This window comes from Biomphalaria glabrata, chromosome 16 (genome assembly GCF_947242115.1).
Source record: "Biomphalaria glabrata chromosome 16, xgBioGlab47.1, whole genome shotgun sequence".
Taxonomy (NCBI): domain Eukaryota; kingdom Metazoa; phylum Mollusca; class Gastropoda; family Planorbidae; genus Biomphalaria; species Biomphalaria glabrata.
In genome coordinates this window covers 16,800,924-16,821,371 of record NC_074726.1, presented here as the reverse complement: position 1 = coordinate 16,821,371, position 20,448 = coordinate 16,800,924, and the positions used below count along the sequence as shown (strand labels likewise).

The following is a 20,448-nucleotide window of genomic DNA, read 5'->3' as shown; positions in this document are numbered from 1 at the left end:
AAAGTGCTTTATATTTAGAAGTCGTGTCAAGCGACGATGTTAGCAGTTCAAGTTACAGGTTAAAGAAGATTGATTTGTTCATCGTAACCAACAGAATAAAAATACGTAACAATAAAAAGAAAATACTATAAATTTTAATTTTTCAAAAACTTTTAGTCTTTGTATTTTGTAATGATTTAAGTACTGTTAAGAAAAGAATGGCGATAATTTGTTTTGGCTGTCCTGTTGTTTTTGTCAGTTTTGTGCAATCCTCATCGTACTTTTACATGTCAGTCAGGTTTAAACTCAAACAGCTAAAAGTGCACAATATTGCTAATAGTAATTGTGGAAGTATAAATATAACTTTTACGATAATGATTATTGGATCCTGTAACATTTTCTTTACTTATATAAACTTTTAATAATTATTTCGACTTTTTAAAAACCTGGGCTTTGAGGTTCTTTTACTTTGCTTAAATGGCTCAATTATGTTTGTCTGCCCTTACATCTCACGGCATTTTGTGTTACCATGTGCATGGAGAAGAGAAAACAAAAGTAGTTGGAGAGATGGAACTAGTTGACACCAATGAAAATCTAGTGTCCTTATAATTGTGCTGACTAGTGTCCTGATTAGTGTGCTAAGTAGTGTCCTGACGTATCCGGAATAGTGTCCTCACTAGTGCCTTGAGTAATCCGGAATAGTGTCCTGACTAGTGTCCTGACTAGTGTCCTGACGTATCCGGAATAGTGTCCTCTAGTGTACTGACTAGTGTCCTGACGTATCCGGAATAGTGTCCTCACTAGTGTACTGACTAGTGTCCTGACGTATCCGGAATAGTGCCCTCACTAGTGTACTGACTAGTGTCCTGACTAGTGTACTGACGAGTGTCCTGACGAGTGTACTGACGAGTGTCCTGACGAGTGTCCTGACTACGTATTCTGACTAGTGTCCTGACTAGTGTCCTGACTAGTGTCCTGACTAGTGTCCTGACTAGTGTACTGACGAGTGTCCTGACGAGTGTTCTGACGAGTGTCCTGACTAGTGTCCTGACTAGTGTCCTGACTACGTGACTAGTGTCCTGACTACGTGTTCTGACTAATGCCCTGACTAGTGTCCTGACTAGTGTCCTGACGAGTGTACTGACTAGTGTACTGACGAGTGTACTGACTAGTGTACTGACTAGTGTACTGACGAGTGTACTGACTAGTGTACTGACGAGTGTACTGACTAGTGTACTGACGAGTGTCCTGACGAGTGTACTGACGAGTGTACTGACTAGTGTACTGACTAGTGTACTGACGAGTGTACTGACTAGTGTACTGACGAGTGTCCTGACTAGTGTACTGACGAGTGTACTGAATAGTGTACTGACTAGTGTACTGACGAGTGTCCTGACGAGTGTACTGACGATTGTACTGACTAGTGTACTGACTAGTGTACTGACGAGTGTACTGACTAGTGTACTGACGAGTGTCCTGACTAGTGTACTGACGAGTGTACTGACTAGTGTACTGACTAGTGTACTGACTAGTGTACTGACGAGTGTACTGACTAGTGTACTGACGAGTGTACTGACGAGTGTACTGACGAGTGTACTGACTAGTGTACTGACGAGTGTACTGACTAGTGTACTGACGAGTGTCCTGACTAGTGTCCTGACGAGTGTACTGACGAGTGTACTGACTAGTGTACTGACCAGTGTCCTGACTAGTGTCCTTACTAGTTTTATTAACCGAACGGTTTGATGTAAGAATCGATGAATTTGTATCTGGGTGTGTAAGTATATGTTTGGGTATGTGTTTTGTTTCTCTATACATATCGTATTCTCTTTTGAAGGATCGTCTCTTAGGTATAGGATAAGATTAGTCTCTAATGTATAGGATAAGATTAGTCTCTAAAGTATAGGATAAGATTAGTCTAATGTTTCGTTTTCAATAGACTTACACAATTTAAACAATTTGTCCTGAATATTCATTACATCATAACTTACAAAGGAAGGTTTGAGGGCCTTACGTGGAGGAGTATATATCGTCTCTCCCTTCTTACTCCTGAATACAAAATTACATATGGCTGTAATATGAGAATAGAAGAGATGTTTGCGTTTAGTCCTTTCAAATGTTATCGTTATATTCAGATTTCATCTCGCGCTCCACACAACCGAGAGCTGCTGTCGGTGGTGTAAAAAGACGAGAAAAAGTATTAGTAATATAGTACAACTCGTTTTTCCAGTCAATAGAGAATAAATCTTCATGAAATTAATAAAAATCTAACCTCATATGACAGAACAGATGCTGTAAATAGTCTATAGGGTTGTCTTCTAGTCCGTAGATCAATGAGGAGTGCAGTATTTCACATAGCACTGTGTTGGTAGCCGCCTTTCTGTCCGATTTGTCTAGTTTTGTGACGTTTCAAGTCCAGACCTCACCTGCTAGGTTTGACAGAAGCTCAGTGTACTGAGTGTCACATAAATACACAGCCACTGCTGCGACCTACATATTTTGTGACTTCCAGCGCAGACATAGCCATTGTCCGACTATGGTCGATTTAGATTTTCTTTTCGCCGTATACGTCTGTTCTTGGCAGTGGATTTCCTTATGGTCTCAACTGTGTATCTCTCGGTCTTTGTAAATGATTTCCAACTGTATTATTTCGAAGCCACCCCCGCAGTCACGTGCTCTCTATTCTATATCAATTAAAGCAAGTTGGAGCCTAAACTGGCCTTTGAAGCGTTTCCATGAAGCCCCTCTGTTACGCCGACCACTTTTTAGCTCATCATAAAAGACTGCCTTTATGTCCTGACTAGTGTACTGACGAATGTACTGACTAGTATACACCTTATGTCCATGATGGAGCGAAAACATCTTCGGTGAAAGCGTACAAGTAGTCTTTGTTGTACCCATGTTTCAGATACATAGACAATGTTTGAGAGAGCCACTGCTTGGTATTCACTGATTTTTGTGGAGCAATTTTTATTCCGCCTCTCGCTTGGATGTGTCTGTACAATCACTGCTGGCCCTAGTCAGACGGTTATCTATTTCCCTTAAAAAGCAATACGTCATTTGATACTATGCTTCCTAGATATGTAAAGTGGTCTGCCACGTTGAGAGGGGTGGACATTCACGGTGATCTCTGAACTGTGTAGATTGTATTGGGTGACTTCTTTAGTTAAACTAAAAGGAAATAGTCTATTATAACTAAGTAAATGTACTTGACAACGAAAAGACTGCCATGAGTTGAAGAGAAGTAGATATTGAGCTCTAGTTACATACCCACTTTGTAGCATAAAACAACATCCAACCAAGAATATCACTATGCTAGTACCTTCTAAAATTAATAGATCAGTTTGAAATTCTCTTCCTTTGGTTATCATGCTTATCATCACTTACATCTCAACCACCAGAAGTGGAAGGAAGGTAGAACACTATAAATTGGAGGCTAGCTGAATATTTATTTTGAAGGAGAGTTAAATCTCAAATCTCCTCTGCCTACACCCATTGAATTTAATGGTTGTAGTTTGCTTTATTTTTTTTTATTTTTAGCAGCACCCGAAAGGGGAAAAGACGCTATTAGTTTTGTGTGGCCTGTCTGTCCGTTTGTTCGTCTGTCCGTCCGTCCGTCCCGTTAAGATCTCAGAAACTAGAAGAGAAAATGAAAATAGGACATCATGATATTTGAGATCATTCAAAGTTCTGATGCAACGGCTACTTTTTTTTTCTTTTCTGAAAGTGAAAAATCTAAATTTTAAAATCAATCATGCAAGCAGTTTTTTCATAAAAATACACCATTTTTACAACTATTCACTATTAATAGTAACAAACACTAGCGGCGTTTTAGTAGGAGAGATAACTATTTACCATTTTTTAACACATATATGCAAATGGTTTAAGATTTTTGATAAAAAATTAATATATTTTTAAAATTTTATCCCTAAGTCATGTAAGTTCTGTCATAGTAAATACTACATTTACAAAAAAAAAATTTTAACTTTTTTTTAAAGAGATAAAATCTATTTACTACGCAAATCAGTTGGACATAGTTTAGAACAACAATTAATAAGTAGTTTTTCATTTTATCGCGTGAATTGCAATGGCACAATAGCAACATGTAACACTAACAGCTAAAGGAATTTTTTGTTTGTTCGGAAACGTTTCTTCTTGAAGCTTTGAATAAGAGATTGACCATTTACAAAACAATTAGATCAATTAGATACTCATTATAAGACATCAGTTAGGCTAGGTTCACATCTAACTTCACATTCACTTTCACCTATCCCTTGGTCTGCTGTCAACCTTCTTTCTCCATTCATCTTTGTCATTTTCCTTTGATAGAATTTCATTATGATATTCTTTCTGAAAATATTAAAACCTGCCTTTTTTCCTGCCTGGGTCGACCACTTCGGGGGCTGATTTTGAGTTTGTGTTTCGCCACCAATAATGATGTGCCTTTTAAAGCCCTGTTGGCTATTGATCATAATTTGTGTTTTTTCTGCATTGATTAACATACTGTTATAACCCTAGTGGCGGACTGAAAGGGTTAATGTGTGTGGGGCCTACTGACACACATGATTCAGGCCAATCACACAAGTCAAGGGACATTACTGCTAATTCACGCAATATGACCAATGTTATTGCCATGTGACCAAAAAGCCTTTGCATATGAGAGACAGTGTGTTAGAAAGGACAGTAGAGTCCAGGACAGCAAGCAGTAAGGACTGTATGCTACGAAGTGAGTCCTCGAAAATGTATCTGTACGAGCTAGAGAGACTTGTAGTGATTAGTTAGGCAGTTAGTTCTGTTGTGTAGCAAAGCATTTGAAGTTAGTGTAGCCAATTGTGTTTATTGGCTGTTTTTCATGTAATTGTAAATAAACCTCCACCTTGTTACTTGAGACTCTTGTTGTCAAGTTCTTGTATTAAATGTGCTGTGTTGTGTTTAGCAGTGTTTACAGAAGGCCTGATGAGAGAAGATCGTAACAATACCATATACTGAGGACGTCTTGTCGATGCGCATCATCAAATCGGCTAGTTCTTCTTCTGTCCCTGCCAGAGCATCTATGTCGTCTGCTAAGTGCAAGCTAGTACTTTTTCTTCCTCCAATGCTTACAGAACCTTCGTAGCCCCCCGAGAGTATTATCCTTTCAAAAAAAGATATTGAAAAGAGTTGGTGAGAGTAGGCATTCTTGTCTCACTCCAATTTTGGGTTTAAATCACTCTCCAATGCTGCTTATAGAGGTTATGGATTACTTTGATGATGTTTTGATTATTTTTCCATTGTCGCCCAGCGTGCCCCCATGCCAGACCACTGGCGGATCCAGAACTTTGGAGTGGGGAGGGGGGCGATTTTTTTCCGAACCCTAACCCTAACGCCCAGTAAACCCTAACCCTATGCATAAACGATATCTAAGAATAAAATAAGACTGTTTCTCAATCTTCGGCGAAAAAAACGCCAAAAGCGTTTTCTTGCATTTTTCACTGCAGAAACGCATTCTTCTGATATCTACAGCTCATTACTTATTAGTGATGTTCGGGGCTTAGCCCCGACGCCAAAAGCGTTTTTCTTGCATTTTTCACTGCAGAAACGCATTCTTCTGACATCTACAGCTGTTTATTTATCCATGGTGTTCGGGGCGAAGCCCCGACGCCAAAAGCGTTTTCTTGCATTTTTCACGGCTGAAACGCATTCTCCTGACATCTACAGCTCATTACTTAGTAGTGGTGTTCGGGGCGAAGCCCCGACGCCAAAAGCGTTTTCTTGCATTTTTCACTGCAGAAACGCATTTTTCTGACATGTACAGCTCATTATTTATCAGTGGGGTTCGGGTCGAAGCCCCGACGCCAAAAGCGTTTTCTTGCATTTTTCACGGCTGAAACGCCTTCTCCTGACATCTACAGCTTATTATTCATCAGTGAGGTTCGGGGCGAAGCCTCGACGCTAAAAGCGTTTTCTGGCATTCTTCACTGCAGTAACGCATTCTCGTGCCCTACAGCTCATTATTCATTCTATTGATTTCTATGAATTTATAGTCCCTTAATACATTGCAAATAAAACCGATTTGTTCTTTGAAAAGATTAGATACCCCACATATTTAGATTAAGGTTTTGAGGATCGCCGCCGAAAAAAAAAATATTCGATTAATAATATTCGATGAAATTCTAGCATACATTGTGAGTTATAATCCTAAATTTATTTAACTAGAAAAATATGAGAGTAAAGGTTTTAAAAAGTCGACTAGGAAAAGATTATCTGGCTTTTGAACTCATCTCAACCGTGACTGTTATATTGAAAAATTTCGTTTGAATTATAACTTTTCCAAAGCAAAGTCTTTCTTAAAATAGTTATGATAAATTCATGTCAAATTACACAAACTCTGTCTGGAAAGGGCAAGGGCGGTAAAATGAAAACTATTAATTCTCGCTCCTTTTTATAATTTCTGCTATTGATTGCATTTTGCATTAAAGAATAGGGGTTGGGCGACTCGATATAAGAATTTACTTTATAGCATATATAAATTATATTAGTGACAGATTTTTTTTATTTTGTAATTTCTTACTATAATACAAAAAGAAAAAGTATTGATTTCTCCGATGGGGGGAAGGGGATTGCATGTATCGCACTTCCACCTGTTTATATTATATAGATATTCGACTAATTTTGTTCACATACTATGATTTCTCCATAAAAGTAGGACCGCCCCCCCACTCAAAGGGTTTAGATGGGAAGGGCTGTGGAGGTATTCGCTCTTCCCCTTCCAATAGGCCAACAGGTGAACGAAATTATATAAAGACCGGTTAAAATACCAATAACAAGTTTTAATCATATAGATATTTAATTGATTCTGTTAGAAAGCTGTGATTTCTACAAATAAATAGGACCGCCCCCCCCACTCGAAAGTTTATGGTGGGGGGGGCGGATTGATGCCATCGCCCCCTCCCGACCCTACCGAATCGGCCAAAATACTAGAAGGGGGGGGGGCGAAATAATCTAAAAATAGGTTGAAATATAAATAATTAGTATATATTATTAACATAAGTAATAAATTCGCATACAAATTGTGTGAATTTTATACTACAATACTATAATTCGTCCGCCCCCCCCCCCTTTGGGGGGGGTGGGTTCGGCCGAGTGGGGGGGCGATCGCCCCTACCGCCCCCCCCCCCCCCCCTGGATCCGCCAGTGTGCCAGACTCTGTCGAAATTTTCCTTGAAGTCACTAAAGACATGGGAAAGCTTCTGTTGGTGTTGAAGGTTTTTCTCGCAGATAATCCTTAGGTTTAGGATTTGTTCTGTTCTGCTGCGACCTTGTCTAGAATCCCATTTTTCTTCTGATATAATTTTGTCAGCTATTGGTTTCAGCAGGTATAGTGTAATTTTTAACAGGACTTTGTTTGGATGGCTGGTCCGGTAGTTTAACAGTGTTGTAAATAGTCTTTCTTTGGAAAAGTGATGATGAGTGTTGGATCTAGGGCTTTGGCCATTCTGCTGATTGTCATATCTTGCTGCAAATCTTTTAAAGTTCATTTATGATGGTTTCTCCTCCAGCCTATAAGTTCACCAAGAATGTTGTCTACTCCGGCTGATTTCCCCCTTTTTGGTGCTTTCACCGCTGATTCTACTTTGGAGCGAAGAATAGGATTTTCCTCAATGTTGGATACTGCAGGGACTTTTAGTAACTCCACTACGATCATAGAATTTAGTTATTATAGTTATGCTTTAGTTGTTTTTTTTATTTGGGTAGGTTTGAACCTCATAACCCCCTCCTGTCTACTCAAGAGTATTGTAATAGTAGTTTTACTTAAGTTTTTTTTTTTAGTTTTTTTTTTTGGGAACCCCCAGGATACACTCATGGAATTTGGTGACTGTAGTGAAGCCTCAAAAAACTTAGTTGCTAAGCTCATGAACTTTGGTAATAGTAGCTTTACTTTTGTTTTCTTTGATTTGATTTGTTTGATTTGAGGCACATCGGCACAATTTAGGCCATGTCGTGCCTGCAGTCCCTTAAGGACTACTCCCTCTCTAAACAACAGGGCCAGATTCTATACAGTCATATCATTAAAATCAAGGTCTATTCACAGTTAAAATAGTCAAGGTAGTAAAAATTTAAATATTTGGTAAAAATCTAATGTAAATAGTGCATGTTCACAAATTCATAAATCAGATCTTTGTAGATAGCCCCACTTCCCGGATAAAGCCCAGTACCTTCCCAGGGTCGACATTATCAAATAGTGTATTTAAATTAGTGACTCTAAACATGGGCGTAGCCAGGATTTTTTTTCGGGGGGGGGGGGTTGGGGGGTGGTGGATTTTTTTTTACCTCCCCCCCCCCGAAATTTTTTTTATATGTATTTATGTGTGTGTGTGTGTACATAATCTTTATTGCATTCTGACCCTTCATTCTTTCGGAAGACGTTTATTGTGCCATAGAATAGGTTCTTCCATGAGTTAGTGGAAAAATTGTAGATTCCCTGCCAATACTAGCAAGGGGGTCTGGGCGAGCGCTAGGAGCTCCCCCAGCGCGGGGCGAAACCCCTCCGCCAAGCTCTATTTCTGATATTGAAAGCCAACAAAATGCATATTCTGAGGTATCTACAGTGCATTTTCCTGCTATTAAAAAGTTTTATTCCAAATACCTAATGTGCTATTCTTACTGACTTAGACCCTCCCGCGACGTTTGGCGCATTTGCCGTCAAACTGTTTCCATAAAATTGTAGATTCCCAGCCATTACTAGCAATGGGCTCTGGGGGAGCGCTAGGAGCTCCCTTAGCGCGGGGCGAAGCCCCGCCGCCAAGCACTATTTCTTGTCTTGAAAGCCAACAAAATGCATGTTCTGAGGTATCTACAGTGCATTTTCCTGCTATTAAAAAGTTTTATTTCAAAAACCTAATGTACTATTCTTACTGACTTAGACCCTCCTGCGCCTTTCGGAGCATTTGCCGTCAAGCCGTTTCCATAAAAATCTGTCCCTGGTAATGTCTGAAGCCTCTTCCCACCTGCCATGAGGACCTCAATGAATAAGTGGCGTCAAGTTGTACTAGGATATCATTACAACTCTTCTTATGCGTAATTCATTTTGTCGGAGAACATGTCCCGCAAAACCTCATGCGTCGCTCTCTCACAATCTTACTAAAGGGTCGACTCCCAGTTCGGCATAGGATTTCCTTGATTTAAACCCGATCTCAATAACTGACTCCTAAAATCTGTCTTAGCCATCTTTGTTGAGCCACATTTAGTGTTTTTCAATTTCGGCAGATGACTATTCACTGCAGTTTATTAAGGGAGCCCTGCCACTGGTAAAAATGTGTAACCTCTCTTGAATACGCTCTTAGAATTATGTGACTGTAGTTTGCTTTAGATTTTATATCGAAAAGAGAAGTTTTATCGTCAAAATCATCTGTTGGGGGTTTTCCAACTCAAAATGCTCTGTAGGGGGATCTTAAACTCAAAACCATCTGGAGGGGTTTTAAACGAACTCAATCTGTAGAAGAGGGGTTTAAACTCAAAACCCCGATTGGATTGGCTACGCTCAAATAATTTTAGTGTGTAATTTGCTTTTATTTTTTATATTGAAGAGCTATTTTTAGCATTAAACCCCTCTGAAGGGGGTTTAAACTCAAATTCTTTTGGCAACGCTCATAGCATTTTGAGTTCGTAATTTGCTTTTTTCTTACACTGAAGATGTATTTTTTTGCCTCAAACCCCCCTAGCGGGGGATTTAAACTCAAAACCCCTTTGGTTGCGCTCATAGATTTTAGAGTGAGTAATTTGCTTTTATTTATATTGAATAGGTACTTTTTAGCTTCAAACTCCACTGGAGGGGAGTTTAAACTTAAAACCCCTTTGACTACACTCATAACATTTTGAGTGTATAATTTGCTTTGTTTTTATTATTAAAGAGTTATTTTTTACCTACAAACCCCGCTGAAGTGGGGTTTAAACTCAAAACTATGTCAAAACCCATTTAGCTACGCTCATAACATTTTGAGTGCCTAATTAGTTTTTTTTTATATTGAAGAGGGGGTTTATCGTAAATTTTGGAGGGGGTTTTAAAATCAAAATCTCCCTTAACTGTGCTCTTGGAATTAGGGGATTTTCGTTTGCATTTTTTTTTGTTTTATAGAAGAGGGGGAGTTAGCTGCAAAAAACCCAAGTAAGCGGTTTAAAACTCAAAACCCCTAGTAGGGGGTTTTAAACTCAAAACTTCTGGTAGGGGTTTTTAAACTCGAACCCCCTGGTTGGGGGTTTTAAACTCAAAACCCCCTGGTAGGGGGTTTTAAAATCAAAACCCCATTGGTTGTGCTGGGGCAAGTGATGGTTTAGTATTAAAATCTCACCTTAAATAAGCAAAATCGAAGCAAAAAATCATTCACTAAATTCCGATCCCCCTCCAAGGGGGGGATTTCATTTCGGGGGGGGGGGTTTGAACCCCAAAACCCCCCCCCCTGGCTACGCCCATGACTCTAAAATATTTCGCCCTGACATCCTGGTATCTGGGCAATCAACGAGGATATGTTCCACGGTGAGGCGAGAGTCACAGTACTCACAAAGTGGGGGCTCCTCTTTCTTCAGTACAAAAGAGTGCGTGATGTAGGTGTGGCCAATCCTAAGTCTGGACATTGTCGTGCTACCACGCCTTGTCAGACCCTTAGATGTGGGCCGCCACCTGACATCCGCCACAATCTGCCTGAGTTTACTGTGAGTCTCAGCCTCCCATCGGTTCTGCCACTCTCGATAGGTGGCAGAGGCAATACTTTGTCTCAGGTCCGAGTAGGGAATTTGGGTTCCTGACACCGCATGATTTAGGGCTCTCTTTGCTTCTCTGTCTGCGGCTTCGTTTTCCTCAATGCCAACATGGGAGGGGACCCAGATGAAGGTGACATCCCTACGTTTGGCTGTTATTTGGTCCAACAGCTTCAGGCTCTTATGTACCAATGGGATGTCGGTCTTCATCCGCCCCAAAGCTTGCAATGCAGATTTGGAGTCGGAGCAGATTATAAATTTCCTCCTTTCTGATGCTTTTACGGCCATAAGTGCAAGCAATATTGCGTGCAATTCGGCCGTAAAGATGGAGCAGCCATCGGGGAGTCTACGGGAGATTGTTTTGTTCCGAAAGGAGCAGGCACACGCGACCTTTCCCTCCATTTTGGATCCGTCTGTGTAGATGGTGCCACAATCTCTGTAGCTCTCCTGCAGTTCCCTAAAGTGGACTTGTAGTATGCTTGGGTCTGTATTTTCTTTTTTGAAATTGAGGAGGGATAAATTTAATTTGGGTTTATTCATTAGCCAAGGAGGGTTCTGAGGGGTTTCTATTTTAGAGATTTGGTCAATGGGTGGGGTTAAATTTTGGGCCCCATACCCAGATCTATCGGGGTCCCTCATTACCGACCCATCGGTGTAGCAGAAAATGGCATCTGATGGGTAGGACTTTAGTGTAGCTGATACCAAGTTTTGGAGTATGGCAGGTGTTAATCGCCTCTTGGTGGCTCCCTCTTGCCCTATAAGGGACATGTTTATTTGTGGGGCTGGCATGCTCCTCCACGGAGGGCAAGTATTAATTATTCTAATAGGAATTCTATCAATGGAGAGCCCAGATGATTTTGACAAATTGGCCACAATGTGGAGGAACGATCGCATTTTTATGCGGTTCCTCTCTCTTCACTGTTGCACTAAGATTTTGGTGGGTAGCCTAGAATCGCCCCTTTTGTTGCGCTCGTAGGCCGTAAGCACCGCCCTCTCCCTCCTTAAATGTAAAGGGGCCACGTTTGTTAAGATTTCATCATCTTCATTTAAATCCAAAGATGGACTCAATGAGTGGTGGAGGTTATCCCCGAAAATAGAAAAACATGAGACCAGCAGAGCTCACATTCAGTCATCGCTTGCTTGGACGGAACTTGAAGTTCGCCTGAGAGTAGGAAACAATATGGACAACAAGGCCCAAGATTTGATTATACAAGAGACGAAAACCTGGAGAGTTAGTAAATTTACTATCAATGTACGATCCACTTTTGAGGGAGCATGTGCTTCGAACTAACCTTTGTTCCAGACCGAATACATACATGTCTCCACAAATACAAAATGAATTTATTACAATATTGGGGGATCACGCTAAAAAACAAATCATACAACAAGTGAAACAAGCCAAATATTTCTGTATTATTTTTGACAGTACACCTGACATCTTAAAGCTGGATCAAACATCCCAAATTTTACGGTACGTTGTCATGGATAATGACGGGGTGCAGGTTCGTGAGTCTTTTGTTGACTTCATCGACACAAAGGACAAGCATGCTGCTGGAATCGCTGAGATGATTCTAGAGAAACTGCGTTCGGATGGCTTAGACATAATGGACTGCAGGGGTCAAGGCTATGATAATGCTGCGGTCATAAAAGGTCAAAACTACGGTGTCCAAAAACGTATTCTAGAAGTCACTATTCATTGCCTGCTCAAACTCTGGAGACATTAACTAACAGAGATGAAAATTCATCGACTAGATCTGAAGCAGGTGGAATATTAGTTGCTATTCAGTCTTTTAATTTTCTCACCTATCTTAAATTTTGGGCTCCTGTATTAACTGAAATTAATGATGCGCTATTTTACCTTCGAAAACAAGGATTGTCTATTCGAGACTGCTCACTCAAACTAAAAACATTAGAGACATTTTTAAGCAGTAATCGAGAGGACATCGCTGAAGCCAGCATTACCTTTGCCGAAAGCGTGTGAAGCGTGTGCTCAGATCTGAGAATCAGTACAGAACCTCAAAAACGTATGGGCCATAAGAAAAAGATGCCTGGTGAGAAAAGTGACTACTCTGTACTTACACACAAAGAAGAGCTACGAAGGGAAATTTATTCTACCTTGGACAGGATTGTTCAAGAAATAATCACCCGATTCGAGCAACTTCATGATGTAGCAGATAGATATGAATTTTTGTCGCCTTCCCAGCTATTAAATCCTCAGGTCGAAATCAATCTCGATAGTACTCCTAGCGACATTGATAAAAACGCATTTCTGCTGGAGCGAAAGAGGCTTCAACGGTTTGACACAGTTTCATCAGAAGCCTCCGAACTTCCAAAACAAGGACCTGTTGAGCTCTTGAATTTTATTAATTAATATCAGCTAGATGATTCAGTCCCGAATAGCGTCATCATGATTCGCATATTTTTTTACTATTGCAGTAAGCGTCGCAACATGCGAAGATTTTGCAAACTTAAACTGATCAAGAATTATTTGCGATCAACGATGACTCACTAATTTGGCCATTTTGTCCATTGAACAAGAGCTGGTTGGAAAAAAATGGATTTCGATAAAATTATTGATGCTTTGGCCAGCAAGAAAGCGCGTACAATTCATTTGTAGTATGTTTATGTAAAAGTGATTTTTTTGAATTAACAATATTTGATTTATGAATACATATTATTTTGAACAGGTTTTGCAATGTTATTAATTAGTTAGTTGTTTTTTTTTTTTTTGGGGGGGGGCATCATCTATTCTAGCTACGCCACTGCTATTTACCATATTTTTAATACATTTATGCAAACGGTTTTACATTTTTTGTCTATTCTTTTTTTTTTACAATTGTGTTGCTAATTAATATAAGTTCTATCATACTAACTACTAGAGTTACAAAAAAACAACAACAACAACATGTCTACTTTTATTTTTAAAGAGAAAAAATATATTTAATAAATTAATATGCACATAAGTGGAATATAATTTAAAACAACAATTAATAAGTAGTTTTTCGTATTATTGCGTGAACTGCAGCGAGTTACCATCAACATGAAACACTGACCTAAAGGAAGGGGAGATTTTGTTTTTTACGGAATTTATGACCTTGACTTTTCGCGGGTTGTCTGTAATATTTGTTTCGAATGACACAGAAGCAGATCAGTCAAACCATTTTTTTCTTCTTAGTATCTGCTTACTACATGATGATGATGATGACTACATATAATATTGTTGTTTAGTCGAATACCCCGCCCTGTAAGTAGATCTAGTAATTAAAAACACGATGTTAAAAAAAAATTACTTTTATGTTAAATGGCTATTAGTTATGCCTAGAATATTTTTGGATCATTATCAATGTAGATCTACATTAAGATGTAGGCTACTAGCTGTTTGGAGCAACAAGCCAACGACTGACCAACAACAATGGGGTGGGGCGGCGAACTTTTAAAAAACTTTTTATTGTAGCTATTAATCCGTGTCTGAATATTACTAATGTTTACACATTAAAATATCATATTTAGAGACGTCGTTTCGTCTTCTAATAATAGCTCGTTAATTGTAGACCGTATTCGCGAGAGGCGTAAGCAACATTATGGGAACGTTTTGAAGAAAACATTTCAAAACGTCTCCGCTAGTGTGATTCTTCTGGATTTTCTTATGAGAGATTGGTCCAACTTTAGCACTTCATTATAGGGATGATTTTTGTAGACATAGCACGAAGATGATCTTAAAAAATATTACGCCCATCACAAACGCCCGTGTGGCGTGTGCTATATATATACCTAGAATATCCCTCGAATAATACTATTGACCGGGGCTTCCTCTTTATTATTAGACTTTTTTTACTAGAATAAATAGTGCGTTCTAAAAGAAAACTTATTAATGTTGGCCTTTTTTTTATATTCTTTCTTCTTATTATGAGAAAAAGGCGTTGTAAATGTTAGGAGAAAGATTTTCTGAAGCTGAAAACGCCAGAATACGCTGAGCACCGGGACCAGGCCCCGAAATCAGACCCCTCTCCGACTTGAGCGGAAACCCACCGATTGGGAGGTTGTGTAAGTAAATTTGTAATAAATGATAGACCTAGACTAACAATAATAATAAATATAACAAATATTTTAAACAATTGTTTTGTTTAGCGCTATATCGTGCTTTAAGCTTTCTCAATGCGCTATGATCTATCGATTGAGATCTTAATCAACCACCGGCGGACAATGGTTGTGCTTACTCTGAATGTGGCAAAATATGTAGGTCACAGCTGGGGCTGCGTAGCCATGGGAAATACTGCAATCCTCAATAATCTTCAGACTCGAAGATATGCCTTATTATTATGATCTATCACTTTCCTGTACCAGTTGGGAAAGGGTTGGGGGTGGAGATATCGTGTGAAGGTTACCGTGATCACTTTTTAAATGTATTTTATACATTAAAAAAAAATTACTACTTGAATTCGAACTCGAGGGCTCAAACCCCTTCTAGCCAATACACTTACCACTGTGCCAGCAAAGTGCTTATGAAAATAGAAGATTTTATGGTTATCTATTATTAGTTTCAATTCATCAAACCTCGACCTAATTCTCTACACAAAGTACACAGGGGACCAATTCATTTTTTTGCCAGCACATCTGTCAAGTACAAGTTCTTTCCCTTATTCGATTCCACACAAAATAATAAATAGTTTGTTTAGATCCAGATTTAGATCGATTCATAAAAAAGTAACAAGTAACACACACACACAAATTAAAAAGACAATTACTCTTTATGAAGCTGGTGAATTTTTGTAAGGGGGATTAAATTTGATCTTAATAACTAATAAATCATAGATAAAAGGGAAATATTTTACCCCTCCCCTATCTTCCTCCTCTTCCTAAAAAAAAAAAAAATAAAAATAAATCCGGTTACGCCCATGAATACTCAAAGTATTGAAAATTCTTGTTTGCTGATATAGATCCAGACTTAGAAACATTAAAAGACAGTAGTCTAAACTAGAATACTGGATCTTTTTAGAAGTATAGTTTTGATATTGTTATAATGTTTTACATTTTATAAGTAGCCTATTGTATACATATGCATACTAACCTATTACACCTTCTACGGTAACGATAGGTTATAGAGTCCTAAAAAAAAAAATCGTCGCAATTACTTAGATTACAGGCTCCTTCTGACTGCAGTTCCATCCAGATGCAATGAGACGATGATCGAGGTAAAAAGAAATACTTTTACAATACTCCGAATCATATTCACATGCACTGATCCACAATCTATGTATATAATTCTCTTCTTCCCTCAACAGTTTGGACAAGAAGAAGAAGTAAAGGAAAGATCACTCTCTTATTTCTGAGGATAGTCACCCCATGAAAAACAAGAGGGAGGGGAGAACAAATAGTATTCACCCCTCACTGGTCGTGCTGTTTGCGCTCTGGACTGTCGTTTGGATTTATCAAACCCTGCCCGCTCCCATCCCCCTTCATCCTGCGAAGAAAATAAATTCGTCTATGCAGTTTATTCATTCTTTACTACGTACAGAATTACTTTACGAGCCTTGCATGTAGCAAAGTCATACAGTATATCATAATAATTCTGTTTCCTACATTTCGCTCAATAGCAAGAATTACCTAATGTTTCAATCTATCTTTGAGAATTGTTGACCTCAAGTAATTCTTCATTTGTTTGAGGCGCGAGAAGCTTCTTTCACCAGATTACACAATTACGTCTAATGCATAATGTCGTTTTTATTTATCGCGCATAGGATTGGCGTTTTCCATAATTAATGACACTCCAAAATGACAATTTTTGTCTATATATTTCCGTATATTTCAAGGACTTTTTCGTATATTTTGTAATTTTGGGAGATTTCCAGGAGCTACTGGTGAATCGACAGGAGGGCGCAGGAAATCTGTTTTAAGTTAGAAAAATGGTTTAATTTAATTATTTATACACCTAGAATTAGCGCTAGTCCTATGAAAATGCGTGGCCCAATGCGGTCGCATAGGTTGCAATGGCCTAAGGCCGGCCCTGCAAATTAGCGGCGTATGCTACGCCTCCGGTCGACTAGTTAAACCAAATACTCAATTTCTCAAGCGAGAAGAACAACTCATTTGCCTTCCTAACACAGATCATTACGCCCTCCAGCAGAAACAAAAAATCAAGCTGGTCAGCACGTGGACAAAGATGGTTAGAAAAAGAGGGGGGGGGAGGCAAGTTTACAACAAGAACATTTCTTCCTTTTTATTTCAACTTCCAATAAACGGGCCACATTCTAACATACAGCCCAGGAAGTAGTCTTTCTTTTACAATGAAATGAAACGACCCGCCCTCTTTCTTTTTCCTTGTATACCTCTCTCTCTCTCACTCTCTCTCTCACTCTCTCTCTCTTTCTCACTCTCTCTCTCTTACTCTCTCTCATTCTCTCTCTCACTCTCTCTCTCACTCTTTCTCTCTCACTCTCTCTTACTCTCTCTCTCTCACTCTCTCTCTCTCTCACTCTCTCTCTCTCTCGGTCTCTTTCTTACTCTCTCTCACTCTCTCTCCCACACTCTCTTACTGTCTCTCTAACTCTCTCTCTCTCTCTTACTCTCTCTCATTCTCTCTATTACTCTCTCTCAGTCTCTCTCTCTCTCTCACTCTCTCTCTCACTCTCTCTCTCACTCTCTTTCTTACTCTCTCTCTCTCACTCTCTCTCTCACTCTCTTTCTTACTCTCTCTCTCACTCTCTCTTACTGTCTCTCTAACTCTCTCTCTCTTACTCTCTCTCATTCTCTCTCTCACTCTCTCTCAGTCTCTCTCAGTCTCTCTCTCTCACTCTCTCTCTCACTCTCTCTCTCACTCTCTTTCTTACTCTATCACTCTCTCTCACTCTCTCTTACTGTCTCTCTCACTCTCTCTCTTACTCTCTCATTCTCTCTCTCACTCTCTCTCTCTCACTTTCTCTTACTCTCTCTCACTCTCTCTCTTACTCTTTCACTCACTCTATCTCATTCTCTCTCTCTCTCTCACTCTCTCTTACTCTCTCTCTCTCTCACGCTCTCTTACTCTCTCTCATTCTCTCTCTTACTCTCTCTCTTACTCTCTCTCACTCTCTCTCACTCTCTCTCTCACACTCTCTTTCTTACTCTCTCTCTCACTCTCTCTTACTTACTGCCTCTCTCACTCTCTCTCTTACTCTCTCACGCACTCTCTCTCATTCTCTCTCTCATTCTCTCTCTCTCACTCTCTCTCACTCTATCTCTTACTCTTTCAATCACTCTCTCTCACTCTCTCTTTCATTCTCTCTCTCACTCTCTCTCTTACTCTCTCTCACTCTCTCGCTCTTACTCTCTATCTCTCTTACTCTCTCACTCTCTCTTACTCTCTCTCTCTCTATCACTCTCTCTCTTACTCTCTCTCATTCTCTCTCACTCTCTCTTACTCTCTCTCTCCCACTCTCTCTCTCACTCTCTCACTCTCTCTGTCTTTCACTCACTCTCTCTTACTCTCTCTCACTCTCTCGCTCTTACTCTCTATCTCTCTTACTCTCTCACTCTCTCTTACTCTCTCTCTCTATCACTCTCTCTCTTACTCTCTCTCTCACTCACTCTCTCTCATTCTCTCTCACTCTCTCTTACTCTCTCTCTCTCACTCTCTCTCTCACTCTCTCACTCTCTCTGTCTTTCACTCACTCTCTCTGTCTTTCACTCTCTCTCTCAATCTCTCTCACTCTCTCTCTCTCCTTAACACACTCACTCTCTCTCTTTCTCTCTGGAAAACACCCGATTTTTTATCCTTCACTTTTATACTTTTGACTTGAGTTTGAACAAGGAGCTTTATAACGCCTCCTCCCCGACACACACACACGCATAAATACTTTTGGTCCTTGAATTCTATTAAAAATTTTACTCATCAGTTTCATCCCCAATGGACCTCATTCACCAATCGTAAACAAACAACATTTAGCCACGTGACAATATTGTAAAACAATGAAAATTACGTATCACGTGACAGCCTTTATGGATTGCGTAATTTGTACAAAAGATTTAGAGAACCACGTGGCAAAATGTTGTTTGCTTACGATTGGTGAATGTCGATTCTATTTTAAAAAGTCGTTGTTTCCGACACTATATTATTAGTTATGGTATGGTTTAAAATGTAGGATTTTAAATTATAAAATATTTAATATCAACCGAACATGCTTTCCTTAGTAGACTTTAAAGAGCTCCTAACGGAAACAGTTAAATATTATAGTGCTAGTTTTGTACCGACGACAAAAAAAATAATAATAACAATTATTATTATTATTATTATTATTATTAAACTTAGCATTTAAAAGCGTACAAGAACATTTCAGGATTTCAAACTTGAAAATTTATAAATAACTTTAAAGTCAATATCTTTTGCGATTTTGTTTCAATGGACAGAGTTTCCCGATTTGAAATTCATGACTCAAAAGTTCCTAATTAAAGGTTCTTCATTAACTTCAGTTTTGAGAAGCTTCTTTCTAAAGACACCACGTTGACATGCATTAGGCCAGAAGCTGTTGAAGGCTGAACCAAAGAGCTTGGACAGTTCCTTAAGTCCCATTGGTATTCCCATGAATTGTAAAATGCAAGTACTTCCCAGTTTTAGCGTCTTCAAAATTAAACTTTGTTTTGGTATTTCTGATAAAATCTCTTGTCGCCTGGCTCAGCGTATTAATGTCCAAGAGATAATGCACTCCAGCAATAACCTCTTGTTCTCTAATTAGTGTGTCCTGCATCTTGAGATTACTCTCCTGGCATTTTCATATTGTTACTTTTTTTTTCTGTTGCAATAACATGCTAGTTTGATTGGACAAGAGTTATCTTAATAGAATTTATAGATAATGATTCGCACTTTTCGGAGAGAAAGCATTGAGGTGTTCTAGCTTAGCCACTGTTATTTCAATAGTTAAGCCTTTAATTTGAAGTTACTCTTCGGTAGTTATCTTTATCTTATCTAATACAGACGTTACCTCAAAAAAGAAGATGATTACGTCCTACGCGTCATGCATTTAGTCATGCATATTAACCAATGACTTGAATTCAGCCAAGTCACTGGTTTTCCTGGCTAGCTCAGGCTAGCTTTTGCCTTTTACTAAGTACCTCTACCCAAAAAGTAAAGCAATAAAAGGTATACATGTATTCATAAAAGCTGGCAATGTATTTGAGCTGCAAATCTAGTGTCTGTATTTTCAAAGCGGTGCTAAAGAGCTTCAATCGCCATCACAAATTCATCAAATCGTTCTTTGATGAGCGGTCCAGCGAATCGTTTATGGACATTATAGGGATACTCCAGTAGGATTAAGTAAAATACTCATTAGAATGGTAAAAGCGGCGATGAAAGAAATTTAAGACTACATAAAATGTCATGCAGGAAGTATTTTCTGAATTTTGACAACATAGTTGAAATGAACGATGTACTCATCCATTAAAATTGCATTTCATTTGTTTTTTAAATGTTGGCTGCACTACTTCATGAATTCCAGATATTGTAGCTACATTATCCTATCCATGAGCTCACTACATCGATAAGTCAGGGCCATCCATTCCAGGCATTTTAAGATATCAGAACTGGTACCATCAGCTTTCATTATCTTTGAAGAGAAAAATCCTAAAACATTTGAACGATATCATTGCTAATGTTAAAATATTTTATAACATCAGAGATCTATGTAAGTTGTAGGGCCTACTATGATACAAGATACCACTGTACTTCGTTAAAAAGTAGATCTATAAATAGAAGTATATTCAATA

The 20,448-nt window shown here is 39.0% G+C and overlaps 1 protein-coding gene across 1 annotated transcript; it reads right to left on the bottom strand.

Annotated features, from left to right (window-relative positions):
- Positions 1–1,062: 1,062 nt before the first annotated feature.
- On the bottom strand, positions 1,063–1,797 carry LOC129923446 (uncharacterized). The gene has a single exon (XM_056014355.1). It carries the CDS (start codon positions 1,795–1,797, stop codon positions 1,063–1,065), a length of 735 nt encoding a protein of 244 aa, XP_055870330.1.
- Positions 1,798–20,448: the final 18,651 nt, after the last annotated feature.

Excerpts from the sequence above, each read along its gene's own strand:
- LOC129923446 (XM_056014355.1), bottom strand. The coding sequence starts at position 1,797 with ATGTATAGAGAAACAAAACACATACCCAAACATATACTTACACACCCA.